At 46.5% G+C, this 12378-nt stretch overlaps 3 protein-coding genes across 6 annotated transcripts; 2 read left to right on the top strand and 1 right to left on the bottom strand.

Annotated features, from left to right (window-relative positions):
* Positions 1 to 1195: 1195 nt before the first annotated feature.
* On the top strand, positions 1196 to 5967 carry mtch2 (mitochondrial carrier homolog 2). The gene is made up of 13 exons (XM_056607747.1): positions 1196 to 1351; positions 2187 to 2271; positions 2352 to 2458; positions 3106 to 3132; positions 3349 to 3405; positions 3665 to 3722; positions 3991 to 4042; positions 4158 to 4217; positions 4358 to 4451; positions 4545 to 4592; positions 4691 to 4758; positions 4845 to 4920; positions 5165 to 5967. The coding sequence occupies exons 1-13, from the start codon at positions 1265 to 1267 to the stop codon at positions 5249 to 5251; spliced, it is 906 nt and encodes a 301-aa protein (XP_056463722.1). The 5' UTR covers positions 1196 to 1264; the 3' UTR covers positions 5252 to 5967.
* znf414 (zinc finger protein 414) lies at positions 5447 to 8132 on the bottom strand. Its single transcript, XM_056607746.1, has 5 exons — positions 7964 to 8132; positions 7781 to 7891; positions 7556 to 7661; positions 6745 to 7454; positions 5447 to 6516 (listed from the first exon to the last, which is right to left on the bottom strand). Exons 1-5 carry the CDS (start codon positions 7998 to 8000, stop codon positions 6377 to 6379), a joined length of 1104 nt encoding a protein of 367 aa, XP_056463721.1. The 5' UTR covers positions 8001 to 8132; the 3' UTR covers positions 5447 to 6376.
* Positions 7952 to 12230, top strand: tssc4 (tumor suppressing subtransferable candidate 4). 4 transcript variants are annotated; one of them, XM_056607736.1, is made up of 4 exons: positions 7952 to 8185; positions 8710 to 8798; positions 9413 to 9468; positions 9687 to 12230. In XM_056607736.1, exon 4 carries the CDS (start codon positions 9714 to 9716, stop codon positions 10860 to 10862), a length of 1149 nt encoding a protein of 382 aa, XP_056463711.1. In that variant the 5' UTR covers positions 7952 to 8185; positions 8710 to 8798; positions 9413 to 9468; positions 9687 to 9713; the 3' UTR covers positions 10863 to 12230. The 4 variants fall into 4 exon arrangements, with proteins under 4 accessions (XP_056463711.1, XP_056463714.1, XP_056463713.1 ...); XM_056607739.1 differs by having other exon boundaries at positions 8710 to 8815; XM_056607738.1 differs by having other exon boundaries at positions 8710 to 8840.
* The last annotated feature ends 148 nt before the right edge of the window (positions 12231 to 12378 follow it).

Genomic DNA, 12378 nt, shown 5'->3' with positions numbered 1-12378 from the left:
AAACATATGACGGTTATTGCTAACAGTAAATTTGTGTTACATTTATTCTGACATCAGAGCCAAATGGATAAATGAAAGAATACCTGCAATCTGTTCATCATTGCATGATTATGAATAAGGTCAGTCTTGTAGAAATGTGAGGTGTTTCTGTAGTGAGAGTGGGAAAGGATACCAAAATGACACAACAGAAATAATAATCGTTATAAAGTGCATACTCATGTCCAAGCAGAATAGGCTTTCCTCACATCGACATGTCAACACTTCGGCAGACATGCCAACACACACAAACAAAGAACCGCAGATGCAAAACCCCGGCAAGTTCCCCAATGTGGGCTCAAATGCAATAACATGTTTACATGTAATTTGCCCACACTCTGCTGAAACAGCTGGTTAGGACATCTTATTTGGAGCCACATCCTGGGTGCAATTATGATGTCATTCTATAGTCATTTTGCACATATGCCAAACGTTTATTGGAAGAATACATACTGTGTCAATATGAACTATGGCAATTTATTTATTTTAACCATTTACCTTATATTAATTTTCAATTGATCATTTATAGAATATTATTCAAAGTTTGGAAAAATATGGAACTGCCAATTATTTCCAAATATTAAACTGTGAGGTTCTCTGTTAAAACTGACATCATTTAAATAATATTTAAACTAAACATTCCATAATTATCTTGATGTAATGTGATCTCTCTCATAATAACTCCAACAATGAACAATATTACCATATCAGAATTGATTAGGAATGTTGAATTTGACAAATATTAGAGGGAGCTACAATATTCTTCTTATTAGATAATTCAACATAACTTTGAACCACTACATCATCATTCTTTACTTTATCTTTGAAAATTACGAAAAGCAAAAATGGTCTGCATTATTCTTATGAATATAAGGCCAATTATTGCCATAATCACTTTCATATAAATTATTCTCTAAGTTGCATTAACAATGTATAGTTGTCATTGTCATGTTCACTGGTAATACATAGATACCAGAGACTATTGTACACTATTGTGCATTTATTATTGTAAACCGTTTTAATTTAGATACTATACACCGTTTTAATTTAGATATACATATACATTTAATTAAGATATACTGTTCACCGGTTTAATTGATACATCGTCGACAGGTGGTGTAGGAGCGTTTCCAACATGCGCAAAAACACGCGAGAAGAAGAAGCAGAAGGAGACGAGAGTTCCGTACTTCCGGTGCGTCTCCAGCGGGGAGGAGAGACCTCTGGAGTAATGGCGGACACGTGTGGACAGATACTGCTGGGGTCGGGACTCACGGTCCTCTCCCACCCGCTCATGTACATCAAGGTGTTGGTTCAGGTAGGGTCCGACGGCGGGACACCATGAAGGGGTTATTGTGGAGTCCGGGAGGTGTAGGGGAGAAGATTGTGGAGATAACCTACCTCCGAGCTGCTGACTGACAGCTCCGACCGTCGGGCTGAGATACATGAAATACAAATACAAAATTAATACATACAAATACAAATATAGTACACACAGATACAATTACAACACGCACAGATACACCGGGCCCAGCCGGAGAGGACGCGGGTTGGAGGGCGTCCCAGTGTGTCGTGAACTTTGTAAGGTTATTGCGTGAGTCTTAAGTAACGTCAAAGGTCAGAGCAGACACAGTCAACAGAGAGACGGACAGACGGGGCGCTGCACCTCCTGCATACTGTAATGATGTGTAGTGTTGCACTACTGTATGGTGCTAATGTGTTGTGTTATGGCAGTACTGTGTAGGACTATGTGGTATTATGGCAGTACTGTGTGGTATTATGGCAGTACGTGTGGTATTATGGCAGTACTGTGTGGTATTATGGCAGTACTGTGGCAGTACTGTGTGGTATTATGGCAGTACTGTGTAGGACTGTGGTATTGTGGCAGTATTGTGTAGTATTATGTCAAAACGGTGTGGTGTTATGGCCCTACTGTGTAGTGTTATGACAGTACTGTGTGGTATTATGGCAGTACTATGTGGTGTTTATGGCAGTGCTCTGTGGTGTTATAGCAGTACTGTATTGTTTTTTAAACAATGTTGACACCTGTATACAAACAGAACAACCAAACTGTTAACGGAATACACGTGACCACTGATGACGATCTGCTCTGTGTGTCGAGTCCTAACGACTGACCTGTGTGTCCTGTGCAGGTCGGACATGAGCCTCTACCCCCAATACTTGGAAGAAACTTGTTTCGCAGGCAAGTGTACCAGCTGCCGGGACTGTTCGCTTACGGTAGGCGGCCCGCTGGTCACGTGTTACTGTGCGTGTGTGTCATTCTGTTATCTTTTAAAGAGTCTCTCTCTCTGTTTCAGCAAAGCACATCATAAAGATCGATGGCAAAGCCGGCCTGTTCAACGGGCTGCTGCCCCGGCTCTGTGCCAGCACTATCGGCACCGTGGTCCACGGCAACATACTGCAGGTGAGTCACTCTGTCCGTCCCATTAATATAACCTCAGCTCAGCCATCGATCTGCATTCAGGGTTGAGCTTGACCATCCTGATTTTGTACTACTGCAGTATGATATCCTCTGATGAGTTGTGTCGCCTATGTTTAATCTCTTGGTGCTTCGATGTGGTCATGTTGGGTAAAGTTTGAGTTTATTTGGTTGTATCGTAGAAAGCAATCTTTAGGCAGGCGATGTCCTCTTTAAGGCATAAGACCGAGTGACTGAGTCTGTCCTCCCGTTATCTGGAGCAGTGGTGGGGGCTCCGCACTCTGCCACCACTCGCACATAAAATGTCTGGATGGAGAATCCACCAAATGTACATATATTCAAAGCCTGTATATTTAAATATGCTGTGTAGAATGTGTTTGAGTTCACTGCTTGACAGAGCTTGTATTTGAGTCAGGCCTTTTTATTTAGCAGCTTTACAAAAAAAAGGTGACAATGCTTGAAGGAAAGGATGCTTAACAACATGCGTATACATACAGGCTAAAACCAAGGGGAGCCTAGGGGAGCATTAAAATAGTTACAGGGGCAGTATATAAACTCAGTACGGAGAACAAGGGGAGAAAAGTCAATCCAGGTGATGTCTATTAAAAGTAAAAATATTTTCTCTTTTCCAGAAATGCCATGAACGAGGTCAATTTGAGGTAAGTTAATGACTTGATGGTTATTCAATTATTATGTATTGTAGACTCAACATAAAGTCAAAATGGTTGAACTTACCAAGTAGCTCACTGGGGAAAAGGCTGGTGTTGTGCTATGATGAGATTGGACCCCAGGTTGTGTTGATCAGTGGGTGGATGTGTTGATCTGAAGTTGTGGTTGCCTTAATCTGAGGGTGTGTGTGCTCTTCTCTCTGCCAGGTGCTGGGGGGCTGTCAGAAGGCCGAGGGGGGGTCCCTACAACACGTCCTCAACGAGGTAACGAACACAGAGGCTCACCTCACCCCCGTAGACGTAGGGGTTAACGAGGGCTGGAGTTTTCTATGTTTAGTATTTTCCATGGAAATTGAAATAGACAAACGGCTCAAATTGATTAAAGATCTGTGTCGATCAGTGATTGAAACCTCGGTGCACCGTTTTGAAAGTAGCAGTCACTTAAATGCTCACCATATCCTGCAGTTTCAGTAATGCCTGAGTGGTCTTATAGCAGTATAATGTTTATTTCTGTCCCTAACAGACAACAAAAGAGATGGTTGCCCGCTCCTGTGCCACAGTAGTCACACACCCCCTGCACGGTAAAGATAACCCTACTGGAACCTTCTGAGCGTTATACTGGAACCTTCTGAGCGTTATACTGGAACCTTCTGAGCGTTATACTTGAACCTTCTGAGCGTTATACTGGAATCTTCTGAGCATTAGGGCAAGCCTTCTGAATATTAGGGCTAACCTTCTGAGCATAGGGCTGGCCTTCTTAAGCTAACCTTATGGACATTCGAGCTAACCTTCTGAAGCTTACCTTCTAAAAACTAGGGCTAACCTTTTTCTCTCTGTTCTTTTCCGCAGTGATCACTTTGCGATGCATGGTCCAATTTATTGGGCGGGAAACTAAATACAGGTACGTGTAACAACCCCTCATGAGGAGGGATGGGGGCGCAGAAGGTTGAACATGTCCTCTCCAACATGTCCTCTCCAACATGTCCTTTCTAACATGTCTTCTCTGTGGTCCTCAGCGGTGTCTTTGACTCCGTCGTCACCATTTATAAAGAGGAGGGCGTGCTGGGATTCTTTGCGTGAGTTCCCATGTTTAATATTTGATGTATAAACCTGCCCCATGTTATTCTCCAATCGGCTGTGTTTGGTTATTGAACAGTTTCAGACTACTGGCTTTAGATGTTTTTTTTTGGTTGACCGTGAGCCTTCTCTGTGTCAGTGGGCTGATTCCTCGTCTGCTGGGGGACATCCTGTCTCTGTGGATCTGTAACCTGCTGGCTCACTTCATCAACACGTACGCCATCGACGACACGGTATGCCTTCTCTCCTCCGCAGAGGTTAGAGTCACATACTGTTAGAGAAGTTCAATAAAAGTTAAGGTACTGTTCCTCTTCTGTCGTCCGCAGATGAGTCACACAGGAGAAATCAAGAACTGTTCCCAGGCCGTGACCGGGGTATGTTTCCATCGTCTTGAACAACAACAGCTGTGATGAATTGCCTCATTAAGTGGTCATGTTTTGCAACTTATCGTGCAACTTGGGCTGTCTTGCAGTTCTTTGCCAGTATGCTCACCTACCCGTTCGTGCTGGTGTCCAACCTCATGGCGGTCAACAACTGCGGGTAAGCTGTAGCAAATGAAGACCTAGAAACACATGAGTCCATACTGGACGGCCCGAGTGACTGCTAACCTCTGTCTCCTCTTCAAGGCTGGCTGGTGGCCTGCCTCCCTACGCCTCCGTCTGCCCCACCTGGGTGGACTGCTGGAGGCATCTAAGCAGAGAGGTAACACACACACACACACACACACCCCCCCTCTGTGGACAGTGTGTAACGTAGATGTATATTAAAGAAACACTGACTGAGTTTAATATACGTCTTTGTTGGATGACCTTTACATAACAGCATTTCCATGTTGGTGCAGCCTTTGTGTTTATAAACATGAACCCTGACGTGGTCACGGTATGTTCTGGGTTCGTCGTGTTCGTGTATTTTTGGTGTAACTGTCCTTCTCCTCTCCTCTCCCCAGGGCAACATGAGCAGAGGGAACAGTCTATTTTTCCGGAAGCTTCCTGCAGGAAAGACGTATGCCATTGACCAAAAGAGATTTTTTTAAGTCTAGAAGGATCTGATCAGGTAGACTCTAATTGTATTGATATAAAATAACTGATAACGTATTCCTGAGCTGGGGTTGAATGGAGGGCAACCAATATTTCTAAGCACTTGTCGAAGTTGATTTATTATTATTTGTGTTAATGTCTGCCATTATGGAATTAACAATGTTGCATTCGTTTACATCAAGGTCTGCTGCATCTTTCTATTATTTTCATAGCGAATAACCTAATTTAAAACCTAAACGGCACTAAATGTTAAAAGCTGCCAGGCGTTTCTCCTACAGCGTGTGCTCTCACTGACTGGTCAATACGTGTCTCCTCCCCAATGATTGGTGATCGGTCTTCCCTTTACGATGTTTAACGTGACCTTCCACCGAGATGTGATGGTTCTTCTGCTTTGGTTTGCATAAAGCAATGTCTAATTCTGCATGTGTTAGTGTGTAACATTGGATAGGTACGCGGAGACCTCCTGTGGTCATGTACACACTTTTGTCATCCCTGAAACACCACTGTTTGGCCCCTGGCTGTGAAGTTAATGCTAAAGGTTCTGTGGATGTTCAAATAAAGGGGGCTCCTCACAGGAGAGGAGGATGGATGACCATATCTCCTGGCCTTCTCACAGTAGTTGAATGCTTGTATGAACTTATTCAGAATGAGCAAAATAAAAATACAAAATTATGCTTTTTTAAAAATGTCTTCCGTTTTATTAGTAATTTTTTTCCAGTGTTCGATGACATTCAATGTGGAAGCATTCTGATGTGAATCAGAAACTGCCTCATTGCTATACGGTACCAAGAAAATCGGAGGTTAAAGAAACTTGTGGCCCTTGGCTTCAACAGAGCAGATCTTCTCAGAGTATTTGACTGAAAGCTGACATCTAACACACATCACACTGAAATCATCTATCTACCCCAAAAGCACCCTTTATCGGATTATACTACACCACACAAGGCGGGACTTGCTTCAGGATCCTTGTCATTTGACAAATTATAATGCTATACGTATTTACATAAATATATATATAAAAAAAAAAAGCCTTGTTCCATCATTTCTCCGGACAAGATCAGCATAGAGGGGGGTAGTGCTAATGAGACCCGCGTTCCTTCAGCAGTCACATGACTAAGGGTCTAGGTCTCCGCGGGGGTCTTGTGCTCCGTGTGGATGTGTGCGGTCATCGCTTTCCGGTTGGGTAAGACGAGGCTGCACTGCACGCAGCGGTAGCGCCCTCTGGTGTGCTCCCACAGGATGCGGCTATTGCCAGGCGATCCTGTTGGATAAAGAACAGCAAGTAATAATTGTAATGCTCTTCATCACCCAAACACTAAACCCGCATGGTTGGTTCACTCTGAGGTTTAGTGTTAGTAAAATACAAAACATTGCAGTTAACATTTCTGGCTGGCTTCAAATGGTGCAAAGTGGGGGTTTTCATGTTAGGGTCCACATCTTCTGAACCGGTCACAGTTGGTAGTGTGATTAGTCATGACGCTGTGGTCACCTTGATTCTTCTTCCAAACTGCTGCAGAGGACGTGGGGGGCTGAGGCGGGGCTTGGACCTGGTGCTGGGCTTCAACCTGGCCCTGGTGCTGCGGCTGGGCTTGGAACTGGACCTGATGCTGTGACGGGGCTTGGAACTGGTGCTGGGGGTGGGCTTGGTATTGAGGCTGGTGCTCCAGTGGTGCTTGGAACTGGCCCTGGTGCTGAGATTGGAACTGACCCTGGCCCTGTGCTTGGGCTTGGAACTGGCCCTGGGCTTGGAACTGGCCCTGGTACTGAGATTGGAGCTGGCCCTGTGCTCGGGCTTGGAACTGGCCCTGGTTCTCAGTCTGGCCATCAAACTGAAGCGGGTCAGAGGTCAGCATGTCGCCATCATTACAAGTCAAAGACGGCCGGCTGAAGTTCTGGAGCTGCTGGTAGGAAGGTGTCTCCTGAGAGTCCTTGAGAGGGCTCTGGTGTGAGGGGGGGGCGCTGGCCTGCTGGCTGTGAGAGGGGGCCTGCGTGTGGCCGGTCGCTGACTCTCCCTGGGGGGTCCCCTGCTCCTGGCTCCAGTCCTCCCCGGCGGCAGCGTGGTACCCTGTTGGGCCCTCGGGGGCCGGGGGGCCCTGCGTCTGCTCCGTCTTCAGCTTGGCCCGAGACACCTTGGAGCAGGTGTGCAGGTGCATGAGCAGACCGCGGTGCGAGCGCAGTTTGGCACGGCAGCTCTCACACCTGCAGAGAGGAAAGGGTCAGTATCAGAGAGAGCTGAAGGGTGAGATAATAGATATAGATAATAGATCTGCAAGCATCTAGAGCCCGGGTAATAGACTCACAGGAAGAAGATATTTGGTTTGTGATGGTGCCTCATGTGCTGCATCAGTTGTTGCATGTCAGGAAAAGAGTCACTGCAGCCGATCGAGGAACAGAGCAGGGTTTTACCTGGGTGGAGGAGCGGTGTGAGTACAGACGTCATGTGTCAGGGAGAGGGGAAATGTACAACATTCGACGGACAGCAACTCAACCAACGTGCATAGGAATCTATACTATCCCATTCCCACCTGGGATAGACTCAGCAGGAATCTCATGGTCTTTGATATGACTTTCGAGGGCCACCGTGTCCGTGAAAACGCGTTTGCACCCGTAGAGAGGACAGTGCAGCCGTCGGTTCCCTGGAAGAGAAGTTCGGAATGAATACAATAACTATACACCATTACAACTAGGAGAGGTTTCATGTGACGAACCTTCTGGATGGCGGGTCAGGGTTTGCGTGGACATCATCGTTGCAGAGTAGACACTGCTGCAGTATCCAAACCTTATCTTAGAAGAGCAACATGCAAACCAACAGCAGAGATACAAGGTAAAGTGTAAATAGACTGCGCACGCACCTCTACGATCCCGTCCTCCGGAAGCGGAAGCAGCCTCCGGCTTCAGTGTGCAGCAGCCATCCACGGTGGAAAGTTTAGGTAAATTCAGAAGATGCTCTTTATTAATCTCTATTAGGTAAACAGCGTTTGTAGTTTGTTTGAGTGCATGCTAGTGATATCGCATGTCACTTTATATAATGCATAATATGATCATGATCTTTGAGGACAAGGGTTCATGTTGAATGATGCGGAGCTGCACTCTGCACAACAGTAACGCCATTTTCAATTGGAATAATTCCACTTCACCTGCGTCCAGGTTTAGTTTATTAAGTCTCCTGTAATGCACGGGGATGATGAGATATAAGACGGTCTTTGGGAAATCTCTGTGTGACCATGAGGTCTGCAGTAACCACGAGGGTCCAGGTGGCAGAAAGCCGCTCATGTATTACGTCCTTCATGTTTCAATTGCTCTTGATTCCCGTTGGGACTTAAGTTATTATGTTTCTATAATTTTAACTAACCGTACCCCCAATACAGAACCACAACTGAAAATACTTTTGCATGTACAATCTTAATGTTCTGTATTCGATTTGAGTCTGGCTTTCCCTCCTTTTCACCCACAGAGTTTCTGATCGCACCTTAGCGCGATGGACCTAAGTGCTGAAGTTATCACGTCAAAATCAAACGTCCCTCCGTCCTGATAAGCCCTCCTGTGAGTCCACCAGTCCAGTGAGACACCGTCTTAACAGCTCTGGTAACCTGCACTAGAGATAGTAGCAGTTAGCACCACGGTTCATCTCTGTAGGCCTCTTACACCATCTCCCAGCATTAGCATGTTAATGGTGGTGTGTTCTGGTCAATGTTTAGTAGTTTATCGTGAAATGAGTTGTCATTATGGAGACATTGTTGTGTGCCAAACCGCTACATCGTTTCTCATGCAAGACGTGACAAAACAAAGTTTGGATTAACCTTGGATACGGTTAGCATAACGGAATGATTATGTTGTTTTAGGATCTTAGATGAATGCAACTATTGAATACGAATTTAATACCATTATTATAACGCACTCATACAAGGTGAGCTTTCAGTAGGCTTGTCGGACCCCACTTTAATTGTTGCTGGCTGGTCTGAGATTGCGTTCTTGGACATTTCTTTCTTTATGTAGTTATAGTAATAATAACCCTCATCACCTCCTCCAGCATTGCAAATGTGCCTCTTCATGTACATATGCAATACTTCTACTAAATTCTGCTACGTGGAATTTATAAGCTGAAAGACATTCTGAAGTAACGATGAGAAACTTTTCTGTTCTTGTTCATTGTGCAGGTTGGGTCAGTTCACCTTCCTGCTCAGAGATCACAGCTCAGGAGCGATCCTCCCAGGTGAGTGATGACTCAGGGCTCACCTGGCCCGGGCGGCGACAGGTCTGTCTCATTCTCCATCAGTCTGTTTATAACGTTATCAAGAGTTAAGAGGAGGCAGACATTCTGTGCTCATATACAAATGTATTTCACAAACTCTCAGAGATGGAACTGGGCTTGGTGTAGGGGAGGTTAAAAGTTGGAGCCTCCGTTGACTCCTTACCTTTGACCCTGTTCAGGCGTGGCCTCCTAGCTGAACAGACACCATGTGTGACCGCCTCTCTGCCGGCGGCGGCGGCGAGCCGCGGATCCGCGGGGGCGTGGTCAAGGTGCCGGGCGACCTGGAGCTGAGCGACTCTGACCCCGAGGACCCGGGGGCCGGCCCCCCACTGGACGCCGAGGTCAGGGAGCTGAACTCCTCCAGCGAGGAGGAGGAGGAGGTGGCGACGGTGCGCTGCGGCCGCCCGCTGCCCGCCGCACCAGGCAGCAACTTCAGCCTGAAGGGCGGCAGCAGCAGCTTCTCCTTCCGCAGCCGCAACATCTTCGACTGCCTGGACACCGTCGCCAAGGAGACCTCCTCGCCGGGCAAGGACGGCGTCGCTATGGAGACCGCCTCCCCGCCGGGCAAGGACGGCGTCGCTATGGAGACCGCCTCCCCACAGGGCAAGGACGGCGTCGCTATGGTGACGTCCCCCAAGCCGGGGCAGGACGGCGCCGTCGACGGAGTCTTCGTGAGGCCCTCGCCTCCGCCGCCACTTGGCTGCGGGAAGAAGACCGGCGGGCCGCAGGCGGGGCGGAAGCGCCACGTTACCGAGGGCCCCGGGGACCCGGTCCAGGTCCCGGCCCGCAGAGGGGCCCCGGACTACCTGCTGCACCCGGAGCGCTGGACGCGCTACAGCCTCGAGGAGGTGGCGGAGACCAGCGACAGCCGCAACCGAAGCGTGGCGCTGCAGTACCTCCTCAGCCTGCAGCAGAGCCAGGAGCCGGCCCCGGGGCCCGAGGGGGCCTGCTTCGTCCCCCCCGACCCGTCCTGCGCCCCGGCCCCCGAGGGCAGCGTGGGGCCCTCCCCCCACAGGATCATCTTCTCAAGGCCCGGCCGGGGCCCCGGGAGGGAGGAGCGGGGGGACGAGGGGAGAGCAGCCCCAGACGGGGGGGGAAGGAGGGGAGGTCTGAGCCACCTGCAGGAGGAGGAGGAGGACCTGGACTGCAGCACGGCCGCCGTGCCTCCCAAGGTGGAGCAGAGGAAGAGGAAGATGGGGCCTGGGAGAGGAGGCGGAGGGCTGATGGAGGAGGAGGAGGAGGAGGAGGAGGAGAAGGAGGAGAAGAGAGAACCAGAAGTCGCGCCAGAGTTCGCCTCCTTCAGGAAGGCTCACCGCAAGAACTACAGGAAGACGTCGGAGCAGGAGGATGAATGAGGGACTGCTGACCGGACCCCCGGGGAGTCTCTCCTGGTCTCTCTCTACTGAAGGGGGCTCTGTCACCCAGCACACCCCCGGAGAATACCACTTAATGGTTGGGCTGTATATCTTTCTGCTGATTGGGGTGTATCGCTGTACAGAAGTTTTTTTATAATAAAAATGCTTTTTGCAAGCTAAGCTGACACAATTAGATTTTTTTTTTTAAGTTATTTTGATTTCACCCCAGATATACTTTACAATTGTTCAAATGTTGAATTGCAATTTTTAAGATTAAGAATCATGGATCTGATTTCAAGCTGTACTTAAACTGCCCTGTTGCATTATATTTTTTTATAAAGAAAACTAAAGACTTAATTTAACAATTAGCTTTATTTAAAAAATTGAACTTCAGACATTTGAAAAGTGAATTGATTACATTTTAGCAATATGAAAAAGCATCTGCACGGGGTTGCATTTAACATTTGACCTTATCCTAGAATATGATATTTTAATTGTGCTCCTTAGTCGCTAGAGAAAACCATAATAAGGAATCTTGAGGTTGGATCAACGGTAAATACTCCGATCATTCAGCAAGGAATTTAACCTTTCATTGAGTCACAAATGCCCTATCACTAAACTGAAATGAAAAGTAATCAGAATTTAGTTTGATTAGCTGACAAATACAATCCAATGGAAATATATAATATAATTATCGAAAATTTTGTTAGCAATGTAAAATAAATTACATTATTAAGAATATAAATTACAGAAGAGAAATGTGGAATAAAAAAAAATCTAATGTCCATCTTATTTAAAGATAATAAAACAATGTTTAATTCATCAATGTCAGGGGTCCATGCAGTCTAAAAAGTTGGGGATGACCAGTAAAACCGTTTCCTCTGAACTATTCTATTATAAACCATGCTAGACAGACGCTCTCTCTGCAAATTAGAAGTACACCGGCTAATTAACATTTTGGGTTTCCCTCTCCAATTCGTTGTTTCTCTTCGAGCTAGAGTTTGTTGGCATGTTTCAACAAATAAGAGAAACTGGACAGACATGGTGTCCCCCTTTGTACACTGACTCCTGATTCTAGTCACGTTCTGATACGATACGAGTCTGTCCCAGTAAACCGACATATCGTCCCGATACACGGTAAACCTCTACATATCGTCTGTCACAATATACCTCTACATATCGGCTTTCCCATTAAACCTACATATCGTCTATCCCAGTCAAGCTGGGGTTTCATTGAGAAAGGAGTAAAAAATGAGCACATATTAACATTCTGCAGCACTGATTTGTGAAGGCCTACAATATAGGCTACCCTGAACAAACAGCAAGTGGGGAAGAAAATAAATGCTAGTCTTTAAACTAGAGAATAGTCTTTAAAACAAGTAGTGAGTAAAAGTTTTCAAGTTTATTTTTTGGAAGAGTGCGAAGTTTTGCCATTTCCTTTTTAATTTGTATTTATTTTATATTGTACGGTTGTTAAAGGCCTATCTATGCTGATACGGTTATTCAAATGCTACCG

Source organism: Gadus chalcogrammus, chromosome 14, assembly GCF_026213295.1.
Source record: "Gadus chalcogrammus isolate NIFS_2021 chromosome 14, NIFS_Gcha_1.0, whole genome shotgun sequence".
NCBI classification, from domain to species: domain Eukaryota; kingdom Metazoa; phylum Chordata; class Actinopteri; order Gadiformes; family Gadidae; genus Gadus; species Gadus chalcogrammus.
Note: the sequence above shows the minus strand (reverse complement) of the source record. Positions and strands in the feature narration are given on the sequence as shown.